Below are 12,099 nucleotides of genomic sequence, written 5' to 3' on the forward strand. Positions count from 1 at the left end.
GAGCCAGGGGAAGTGGGGAGAAGGGGCTGAGGCATTTTACAAAAGTTGACTCTTCCCCAATATAGCATGTTTATTGGTCTGACAATTCTGTTCTTTACTATAGTTTCAACCAATTTACCAGGTACTGAAGTTAGGCTTATTGGCCCATAATTGCCAGAATCGCCTCTGGATCTTTTTTCCTGCAAGTTCAGAAGCCCAGCACCTTACTCTCAGGAGCAAACCCAGGCCCCCCACTGAAATGATCAAGGAAACTCAAGAGTTTAAATGTATAGCTTCTAGGCCCTTATTTGCCTTTTTGTGTGTGTAAAGAACAATGTGGTTCTTTTAAATTAATTCATGAGATATGGAAACAAATTATAGAAAGGCAGTATGTGAAAGTGGAAAAGTTTTTATTTATCTTAATTTACATCTAAGAATAGACATTTTTCCTTGTAATTCTCCAGACTAAGTAACTAACTTGTTTGGTAAAATGTTTTAAAAAAACCCTTTTAATAAACATGCAAAAACTTGAACCTAATAACTTCTCAATATGTGAAAATGACCAGAGAATTGGGTCAGAAATACTTATAAAATTTAAAATGGCTCCCTTGAAACTTTTCACTAATTTAAAAAAATATCTGTAGTAAGACTCCATTTAATTCAAAAGAATTTAAGACGAGTTTGCCCATCACTTCTTCCAGGGGCTTTTTCAAATGTTAGTCGCCTTTTTTTGAGCTGTGGTACTTGTGCAAAGCCTAAACCTATGAAAGAAAGCGGGGAAATAAGAAAGGAGTGAATAACTACAAAACAATGTCCTAGTTGTGTAGACTTGGCGATGCTTTTCTCAGTAGTAATAGCAGGCTGTAGCTTTTCATAGCGTGCTACTGTACAAAGAATGACAAGATTGTAACCAGCCTGAGATCTGTACAGATTACTATTTTTAGAATAAATTCCATTAATAGAAGTATATGCACAAACATCTTGTGACTTTAAACTGGGAATTAATTTACAAAAGCAATCTGTGATATACTTAAGGACTGCAACACTTTGGCATGCTTTTAATGTTTCTTTATATTAGATGAGTGGAACATTTGAGACTCTTCAATAAATGTGTAATTAGAAATTTTTCATCAGGGACACACTGTTAACGTTCTCAAGTTAAAAATGTCTACACTTAAAAATTACAAATAATTTTAAAAGCAAAATATTTGAAAATTTGTTCCTTAATCTTGCGTAAGTCTTTTGTACAGGATTCTGTTTGTCCCTAGCAATACATAATATGGAAAAAAAAAAAAAAAACTTAACTAGGAACTTCATCTGTTACAGAAGAAAAAAACTTGGTGCATTGACCCTAAGTGTTTTTAGATTTAATAAAACTTTATCTTCTCACACTGATTTTTTAAGGCCTATTTTGACTTTGTAGGAGCTTCTGAAATATGGAAGTTGCATGACATTTTTCTTTAATGGGGCAATGCTTTGTGAGCTAGTCTTTGTTTTATTTTTGCTCATGAACAGTGAATTAAAAATAACTTTTTCTGCCAAGAGCCAAGACAAAACCACGGCTCATCTCCTCCTCTTTCTTTAATCAAGTTTCATTATTTTATGTATGGATTTGATATGACAGTTCTTGGTATTACACAAATCTGTTCAACTGGAGAGCAGTGCTTTTCAGGACAGTGGGATACCTGGAGGCAGGTCATTGGTTCCTACAGAACTGGTTTACTGGAGTTAAAACTTTCTCTTCTGACTAGACAATTTCCTTTACAGTTACTGAAGTACTGCTAACCACCACGCTGTACCTCAGACTTACCCAGGGACGGAGGAGTAGCAGCAGATTTGTTTACAACTTCCTTATAATCACCTTAATTCCCAAAGATTGAGAAATAAAAGCAGTGTACCACATTTCAAATAACTTTTCCCCGTTTCACTGCCAGCTTGCCTTAACCACCCCATGAACAAGATATCAATTAGTTACTCAGGTTTTCATAGATGATTGTGGTGTAATTACTTAGGTATCTCGTCAGCTTCACTGGACAATGAAGAGATCAAAATGTAAAATAATTGTAATCAGTTATTACATTTATGAATACTGCAGGACCTCTCCTTGCCCCTAAATGTATTAGGAATATGTCTGGGACTAAATTTTCAAAAATTAGGGGTTAATAAAGAAAATCACATGCATGCGTGCATCCATATTTAAACACACAATGGTCTCATTTGTGCACACAAAGCTGCCAATTCACATATAACAAAACTGATTTAGCTAGTCATTAGTTTGCATGAGGACTTAACCAGGTTCGTCCAAGAATCTCAGCTTTGGTGTTTTTTTTTAAATTTGGCCCATAATATCAAAATTAGATTGTAATTATCATTAATGGGCCAGATTTTGCCACCCTTCCTACTTGGGATTTATTTTGCAAGTCGTCTTATTGATTTCACTCTCTGAGTAAGGGTGGCAGAGAGAATAACTGAAGAGGAGAGGCATAATTTTTAAAAGGTTCTGTGGCGCATGGTACAATGAGAGTTACTGATAGAGATCAGTAATTACTATTAATTATTACTTTTAAAATGCCATGGATATGCATTACACTTTACAAAAGAGAGAGACCATGCCTTAAAGAACTTACCATCTAAAATGAGAAAATAAACAGGAGAAGATGGCACACTCAAGGAGGGGATGGGAAGAAGAACAGAGTGAAGACAATAAGGATATGAAGTCTCTTCTGTGAGTAATGTATGTCTTCAGGGTTAACAAGGTATTTTAATATTAATACATACATTAAATTTCATTGAAGAAGTGGGTTTTCAAAAGCACTCAAGAACAGAGAAGGGGTAGGTGCAGGAGGCAAAGCTAAGAAGGGGGCTTCAAGCACAGGATGCTGCATAAAATAGATGTCATAACAAATATATGTCAGAGAACACAAAGTGTCTGGGTGAAATCCTGACCCCATTGAAGTCAGTGTCTGGGTGAAATCCTGACCCCATTGAAAACTCCCATTCACTTTAATGTGCTCAGGATTTTGCCTTCTGTGGCTGCTAAATTTAACACTACGGGTGAAAACAATTTCAGCCCTGTGGTTGTCTTTGTCCTAGGTCTATGTTTATTAAAAAAATTTGTCAACATTTCTAAAAATAATTCGAGTAAGTTTATTAAAGGAATTTCAAACACAGGTCATGGGAATAAGTAGAAGTTTTGTGAAATCTGAGCACTAGTGCTTTTTCAATATTTTGTCAAAAGAAAAAAAAAAGTCATGATAATTTAAAAAAAAAAAACTATTCCCCATTAGAGTCAAAAATGCACATATTTAAAATGCTAAGAACTCCTGCTTGCATTAAAAATACAAATAATATTTAGAATTTTCTACAAATTAGCTAATTAAAATGAAAGACCAACTGATCTGTTGATTTGAAAACTATTTTAAAGAAAAATCTGTGACCTAGTCTTCCAGATAGTCTGATTTTTAGTTTAATTAGAGATTAATCTCAGCACTTGTGTGTGATTTTACCATACCTGTTAAAACATGCTTTTCTGTTAAGTTTGACAATGATGCACTGGGCCTTCTCTTTCCTGAAAACTCTCCAGCTATTTGGTGAAAATTCAGACTACGGTATTCATCTGGGTTTGCAACTGAATCACAGAGCCGGAGGTCAGGTGCAAATGAATCCAATGCATGGCTGGATGGATATTCACTCCAAAGTGTCTCCTCAACCTGAGCTTCTGGACAGCTATATGCCAAGCCTCCAAATTCTCCTTGAAAATTCTTAGAGCTTTGCTGGAATGGAAAGTCATTAAATAAATCTTTTTTAGAGACAAGATACTGTGCATGTTTGGAAGCCTAATCAGAGTTCTAATGCAGCATGAGAGGTGGTCTTTGTACATCAAGTAAATTCTTCTTGATGCAGGGGTTCTCAAACATTTTTTGCTGGGACCCCCTTTGAAAGTATTTCAGGCTGTGACGACCCCCTCTAATAAAGTGTTGTCCTGACACTCTCTGCCCCAATACCATGCCACACTTACTTCTGCACTCCTGCTGGCGGTAGCACTGCCTTCAGAGCTGGGCACCTGGTCAGGAACTGCCACTCTCCAGTTGCTCAGCTCTGAAGGCAGCACAGAAGTAAGGGTGGCAATACTGTGACCCGTCCCCCTACAATAGGCTTGCGACACCCTTTTGGGTCAGGACCCCCAGTTTGAGAAATGCTTCATTAGACAATACTCCCGCCTTCCCACAGAGAATGTATCTACTAGAGAGGATTATATTTCTCTATGTATATGCTGTACATCTTTGTGTTCCCTTCATGCATTAAAGTAGAGCCTAGAACCTACTACTGACTACATCAGGAGCAGAATCAGCCCCTTGATCCCTGAGAATTCACTGTAACTGAGCACTTGAGGCTTCAAAATATAAAACAAACATATTGTGCCTTCTAAAATGGTAAATAAGGATTTAACTGCATCTTTCTGAATGATCAGCTGTAACATTTTCTGAACAGTCATCTTAATTGAGCAATAAAGCTAGGTTGCATTTGCAATTTCACTTAAGATCATTCAACTATTATAAGGAACTGATTGATTTTGATATTTTTCTTTTTTGAAAATGTATCCTTCTTAATTCCATCCAGGTTCTTGTAAATGTCTAATACCTTAAGATTTCTTCAGATTCTTTTTACCAAGGACACTCTCTTTACCTTGAGAACACAAAGCCCAGCTTTTTCAAACTGTTTTTCTCGGTCCTTGAATTCCTGACAGTATAAGTCTGCTTCTGAGATCTGGTAATGCATTTTGGTATCCCTTGTCTTGTCTCGGAGTTTTTCTGGAGGATAATTAGTTTCCAGTCGGCCTAGACACAAGTAACAGGATATATAATAATAATATAAGATTTTCAGATTGTTAAACTCACCCCAAGTGCAGCAAAGTCAGTGGAGGAGGAAGTTAATATTTTATTTTAGTTGCTTAGTTAAGAGAGAGGAGTGTTACATGTTCTCCAAAGCAAGTTGTTTGGGTCATCTCGGTCCAGGCTCCTCCTTTACAGGGTCTTTTGATGGGGGCTTAGGAATTCTATTGAGGGAGGTTGGGATACTCTTTTTTTCTTTTGTGCTGTAAGGATTAACTTCTTATTGCCCGTAAGTAGTGAGTTTACTGTTAAATTAGATTTACTTTTAAGATTTCTGTTCTAAAAACCATCAAGGACATTTGGGGCCTGATACAGAGCTCGCAGAAGTCATTGGAAAGGCTTCCGCTGAGTTCAGTGAACTTTGGATATGGACACTACAGCAGGGGTTCTCAACCTTTTTCCTTCTGAGGCCCAACCCGCCCGCAACAGGCTATAAAAACTCCACAGCCCACCTGTGCCACAATTATAACTGTTTTTTCTGCATATAAAAGCCAGGGCCGGGGATAGGGGGTAGCAAGCAGGGCAATTGCCTGGGGCCCTTGACACAGGCGCACCTGCAAAGCTGCATTGCTCAGGCTTCAGCTCCGGGTGGCAGGGCTCAGGGCCCTGGGCTTCAACCCCCATGTGGTGGGGCTTCGGCTTTCTGCCCTGGTCCCCAGCGAGTCTAACGCTGGCTCTGCTTGGCGGACCCCCTGAAACCAGCTCGTGGCCCCCCAGGGGACCCTAGACCCATGGTTGAGAACCACTGCACTACAGCACCTTTCTGCACTCTTGTACATTTAAATAAAGTAACTATCTGCCCAGATCTAGAAATTCTTTAACTGATTCAAATTTGCTAAGGACTTTACAGCTTACATTTACATTTGCTGAATATATTATGTCTGTTAAATCAAATTCTACCAAAGGAACTAATGAAAAAAGTCAGAAACAGAAGAGACACAGGATGTATCATCTTCACTGTGTATCTATCTTTTATACCATGGAGCCCATTTTAAATGACCATCCAAATGACCAGGAAAAATGGTTGCCTAATAAGGGTGGCTTTTAGCTACAAGCCAAATAAAACTGACCTGGAAAACAGGGATCTTTCAAAGACAGGAAGTTGCCCATTGAGGTGGTCTTTGGTACTGGTTTCAAATTAATTATTGTAACTCCACTGAAATCAATTAATTGACTTAATTGACTTCAGTAATTTTTATATTGACGTCACAGGGCTTGATTCACTCCCACCAGAGCAAGTCTCTCTGTGGAACCCTGATAGCAGTAGGTATGCCAGGAGGGGAGTTGCAACAAGCTACTTATAAAGTATGCAGGACCAGCTCAGAAAGGATATGCACTGATTCCACACATTTTCTAGGGAGCCACAGCTGTTTGAGCCTTCAGGCTGCCTTTCCTAGTGGAACCCCCAGAGTGAGGGCTGGCAGCACAATCACGTCTGCCTCCAACAGCATGGCTAGCCCAGTAGGGTAAACTGCAACCCCCTGGAATCTTGCACAGTAAATCAACTGAAGTCAACAAACTAACACACAGTCTTTCAAGGCTTTGCATAGCGCCCATTACCATAGTATCTAAGCACATGGATTAATCTGACCCAATTGTATATTCTTCATACATATACACTGAAATACGAGCTCATCTAAATATGGATAACACTCATACATAGAATCATAGGACTGGAAGGGACCTCAGAAGGTCATTTAGTCCAGTCCCCTCCACTCATGGCAAGATTAAGTATTATCTAGGCCACCCCTGACAGATGTTTGTCTAACCTGCTCTTAAAAATCTCCAATGATGGAGGTTCCACAACCTCCCTAGGCAATTTATTCCAGTTCTTAATCACACTGACAGTTAGGAAGTTTTTCCTAATGTCCAACCTAAACCTCCCTTGCTGCAATTTAAGCCCATTGCTTCTTCTCCTATCCTCAGAGGTTAAGGAAAACAATTTGTCTCTCTCCTCCTTGTAACAATCTTTTATGTATTTGAAAATGGTTATCTTGTCCCCTCTGTCTTCTCTTTTCCAGACTAAACAAACAGACTAAACAAAGATTGAAGTTTAGTCAATCTTCCTTCATAGGTCATGTTTTCTAGACCTTTAATCATTTTTGTTGCTCTTCTCTGGACTTTTTCCAATTTGTCCACAACTTTCTGAAATGTGGTGCCCAGAACTGGACACAATACTCCAGCTGAGGCCTAATCAGCATGGACTAGAGTGAAAAATTACTTCTCATGTCTTGCTTACAACACTCCTGCTAATACATCCCAGAATGATGTTTGCTTTTTTTTTGCAACAGTGTTACACTGTTGATTCATATTTAGCTTATGGTCCACTGTGATCCCCAAATCCCTTTCCGCAGTACGCCTTCCTAGGCAATCATTTCCCATTTTGTATGTGCAGCTGATTGTTCCTTCCTCAGTGGAGTACTTTGCATTTGTCCTTATTGAATTTAATCCTGCTAACTTCATACCATTTCTCCGGTTTGTCCAGATCATTTTGAATTTTAATTCTATCCTCCAAAGCACTTGCAACCCCTCCCAGGTTGGTATTGTCTGCAAACTTTATAAGTGTACTCTCTATGCCATTATCTAAATCATTGATGAAGAGATTGAACAGAACCAGACCCAGAACCAATCCCTGAGGGACTCCACTCGTTATGCCCTTCCAGCATGACTGTGAACCACTGATAACTACTCTCTGGGAATGACTTTCCAGCCAGTTATGCACCCACCTTATAGTAGCTCCATCTAGGTTGCATTTCCCTAGTTTGATAATGAGAAGGTCATGCAAGACAGTATCAAAAGTTTTACTAAAGTAAAGATATACCACGTCTACTGCTTCCCCCCTATCTACAGGGCTTGTTACCCTGTCAAAGAAAGCTAACAGGTTGATATGACACAATTTGTTCTTGATAAATCCATGCTGACTATTACTTATCACATTATCTTCTAGATGTTTGCAAAGTGATTGCTTAATTATTTGCTCCATTATCTTTCCGGGTACAGAAGTTAAGATGTCTGGTCTGTAATTCCCTGGGTTGTCCTTATTTCCCTTTTTATAGATTGGCACTATATTCCCTGCTTCATATTTGTTTTTATTCTCTTAACTTCACTGACCCTCTGACTGCAGCAGTTCCTCTTGTTTGACTCTATTATTCTCTTGCACATAACACAGTAAGTTTTCGATCACAAACACTGCATCAATTACGGCACCAGGGGGACCTTTAATCTCTAATCTTGCTTTTCCATCAACCACTTCTTCCAATATGGATATACCGAAACGCTGCAGATGAGAAAGTTCTGCATGGTCTCTTTTGCTAAGGTTAAAAATGTGATTGTTTTCTATAACAATAAGGTGACTTTCCTGGACTTGCATTATGTCTTCAATCCATATTTTTGCTGCTTCCAGTTTTTCATAGCAGTTCCCAATAAGTTCAATGGCTGGTCCAGTTTTTTGATTCTCTATTTCAGCTTGTCTGTCGGAGCGTGACCCTGTAAGAAGTACAGTTTATACAAGTACAGTCGGTAGACTGAAAAGTTCACAAGTGCTGTCACAAATCTCTATATGCAACCTTCAGACTCTGCAGCACAAGGAACCTTACTGTCCTTCTGGTATGTTCAGAATGGGGATATTATGACAGACACTAAGGGGTAGATTTTTAAAGATACAAATGGCAGTTGGGCATCTAACTCCCATTAACTTTCAGTTTTGCCTTTGAAAATCTCCCCATAAGGGCCTAATTCTCATTGATTTAAGTGGGACCAGGATTTGCCCCTAGTAATAATAAATACAGTTCCAATCCAGATGTATAAACATCATTATATTTTGAAGTCAAATTAAATGGTAGTTGTTCTTCTGTGAACCATTTAGAAACTTGTTCTTAATTTTCATGTTTTCCCACATTCTTCTAATGGGTGGTTTAAGCAGAAGTTGCTATTTCAGGAGATACTGGAGATAATGAAATTAAATATTTACACAGACTGAAAATGTTAATGTTGCTTTTAAGTCTCTAGTTAGGACCGTTTTTGTGTTAAGAGAATACATTGTAGTTCTCGGGGGAAAATGAAGGAGAGGACATTGTCCTATTTACAAAGAAGCCCTTTTTTAAAATCCCTGCTGGTGTTTGGCTCTGGATAAATGAGTACCTTTTGCATTTTAAGTACATTTGTGTTCTCCCTGTGTTTTTTTTTAAAGTAGGATGTAAAATCAATGTGTTTCACTCACACTGGCTTTGCATTGGCTAGCTAGAATATGTTTTAAATGACAACAAACTCAGCTTGATATAAAGAGTCCACTGATGGAAATGGTAAGGGGCTGGAGTGCTGCCCGCAATAATTTGAACACTGGAGACACAATGCAAACACAACTCCCATGTCTGCAAGGAGGGAAGGAATGTTACCCATCACACCATCCTCACCTTCCTTGAACTGAAATTTTACCCTTTGGCGCCAGGGGCCCAGTCACATGAAGTACTTTGTGCCATCAATTCCCACTGATTGCAGTTGGTCGTGATGGCCCTAACCAAAAGTTGAACAAAACTGTGCTGCAAATTTAAAGTGGTAACTAAAGACAGGGCACTGCCTATTGCGGGTGAGGTTTTTACTGTGTTAATTAACCTTATACAATAAGCTCTGGAACTCTGTAGTGGCTACAATGCACTCAGCCAGGGTCCCCCCCAAGTTTAATTTATTTTTTTTAAAGTTAGAGTCAGGTGCACTAAACTTCTGGGCCTGGTTCTAGGAAAACTCTGAGAAAACCCCCCCAACAACTTTTATCGCCACCAGGTTGAATAGGGACAGCTGTGTTCATGTCCTCTCAGCGGCTGGCATTTGATAAAGCTGTCTATTATAACCTAGCCGGGTTTTCTCTCAAATCAACTAATTATGATGATTTTCACAAGGACCCCTTTCAGATTAATTAGAAACTACAACACGGGACGATTCAGCTCTGGATTACGTCTGCTTCCAATAGCATAACCCAGAGATATGTGCAGCAGGGGACACCTTCCCTCCCTCCCTCACAGGTGGGGTGTCGCAGTGGGTGTATCAAGCCCCACCATACCTAAAAAAGGGTTCTGTTGGTCTTTCTCTTGACTTGAACTGGTTAAAGTTTATTTTTGTTCACTGGATCAGTGACAATTAACTAGGCTGAGGAGGGAACTGGTTAGATAATTTCATGGCCACTAACTAGACTTGTAGCCACAGTATACACAAGGGTGATTAAAACTTGTGCTTCAGGGTCAGAAAGGAACTCCACTTGCCCCAGAAAAGGCACTGCACAATTATTGGAGCTCAGAAGGGTCATCTTCCTCTGAAGCATCAACTACCCAAAGATTGCTAGGGGAAGCAAGGACCTGAGCCTGGTGTGACAAATCCTGTTTGCATAAGCTGGAAAAAAGGTGCCAAAGCACAACAGTTAGAACTTCTTTATCATACCCATTAGCTCCTTAAATAGAAGAAACTGGGATGCAGATGATTGATTAGAGAAAATAATTGATAACTGTCATAGTTTAGCTTCCTCCAGTCTGTATTCAGTTAAGAAATCCTCCTTTTGAGCTACCAAACCCTAAGATCAGTTCTATTCTCAGTATTCACACATAACTCCTGATAACATCAATGTGAATGCCGTGGGTCTTTCAAGGGGCAAAAGACTGCAAAGTGTCTGAAGAGTTGAATAGTTAGCTCAACAGTTACATTTTTGTTTACATGAATGAGAATCTGATAAAAGTCAAAAGCAATCTAATTAAATAGTATCATAACACTAAAACAAGTTTTGCAAAACACAACTTTAGAAGAGGTAACACATTTTCCCCATTATACCCAAACCAGTCTTGTCTTTTTCTCCCTCTTATCACCCAGTTTGACAGGCAATGAAACAGACTAAAAAAATTAAATGCAGAGCTCCTGTGTGATGGTTTCACCCCCAGGTAATAGATGTTTATTAGGAGAATATAATTTTCAGAACCTTATTCATCCTTTGTGCTTCTTACTTACCCAAATAATCCCTTTTGTTGCATTCCGTGTCTTCTATCAGTTTGTTTTTTGCTGAATCTAACTTGGTTTGGAAAGCCTTGAAAAAGAAAGATTTAGAATCAGTTCACAGCCAGCTATGTATCAAACCACTAACAAGTGAACAGAGTCTGTCTCTCCAGATTTCTGTTAGGTAAGCAATTTTAGTCAGTCTTTTTTCATACAGGACCTAATGGTGGTTTCCTGTGCCAAGCCTGGTTCCAGGGTTTTGTACAGGGACATGGATGGCATCCTCTCCAATTCCATCTGCAGGTAGTATGTGGGGAACTCAGGCAGCCAGGCTATGGCAGCTATTACAGCTTATGGGCAGGAGTAGAAGCTGCCCATAAGCTGCTCTCTTCTGCTTGCGGATTTATGCTGATGGATCCATGCTGTGCATTGATGCACTGACTATCCCCCTACCTAACTCACAGTCACAAAGCTCCTCTCCATAGCCTCATGTGGAAAGCCACTGAGGTGCACTGCTCTGTGCTGTGCAGTGGGTTTGGGCTTCCTGCAGACTGGCGTCCCCTGAGCAATGAAAATACAACATTCATGTTGTTTTTTAGCCTTGAAGGCCTGTGGCGGGGAGAGGACAGGCTTTGGCACGTTAGTGAAACAACTGGCAGTGTGAGCATGTGGTCCAAGGAAACAGAGACAAATTACAACCAAATATAATTTGTCAGAGTTCTGGCATATGGAAAAATGATAAAAATAATCTTCAGACAAATACCGAAAAAAAGTACATTGTAAATTAATACTACACTAGAAAATAAGATTTTACACTGAACTATACTGACAAAAAGGTGAAGAAACTGCACAGCAGGTCTACAGCATAGATGAACAAAAGTCAATTAATTAAAATTGGAAATTCTTATTGTAAATACTTCTAAAATGGAGGGGCAACGTCAGAGTTTACATGCAAGGTGCTGTCAGCTACATGTCAATAAGAGGGCGTAAGTTGGTTTATTTGAACCTAGGAGTCAAAATGGATGTAACTTACACATCAATGGCATGGAAGAGCTGGTGTATCAGGAAAAGCAACTAACTCGGAGGAGGAAGGAGGCAGGAGTGGCTACACCTTTTTTCTGTCCTTCATCATGTAAGTTATACTCACACTCCCTTACACCCAGTTACTGATACCACATTACATTTCACATCTGAATTTGATAGCCTTTCAGAGCAGAAGCAAGAGCATAATGTTACCTTTTTGCCAGTCCACACT

General features: G+C 39.3%; 1 protein-coding gene across 1 annotated transcript in view; it reads right to left on the reverse strand.

Moving 5' to 3' along the window:
* Nucleotides 1-227: 227 nt before the first annotated feature.
* The window catches only part of SHOC1 (shortage in chiasmata 1), a 145,998-nt gene continuing 134,126 nt past the window's right edge, over nucleotides 228-12,099 (reverse strand). The window contains exons 31-35 of the mRNA XM_043547362.1: nucleotides 10,860-10,935; nucleotides 7,983-8,357; nucleotides 4,666-4,817; nucleotides 3,491-3,752; nucleotides 228-740 (exon numbers count right to left, since the gene is read on the reverse strand). Coding sequence (XP_043403297.1) covers nucleotides 640-740; nucleotides 3,491-3,752; nucleotides 4,666-4,817; nucleotides 7,983-8,357; nucleotides 10,860-10,935 — 966 coding nt within the window. The 3' untranslated portion in view covers nucleotides 228-639. The remainder of the gene's footprint in view (nucleotides 741-3,490; nucleotides 3,753-4,665; nucleotides 4,818-7,982; nucleotides 8,358-10,859; nucleotides 10,936-12,099) is intronic.

Source organism: Chelonia mydas, chromosome 5 (assembly GCF_015237465.2).
Source record: "Chelonia mydas isolate rCheMyd1 chromosome 5, rCheMyd1.pri.v2, whole genome shotgun sequence".
In the NCBI taxonomy this organism is placed as follows: Eukaryota; Metazoa; Chordata; order Testudines; family Cheloniidae; genus Chelonia; species Chelonia mydas.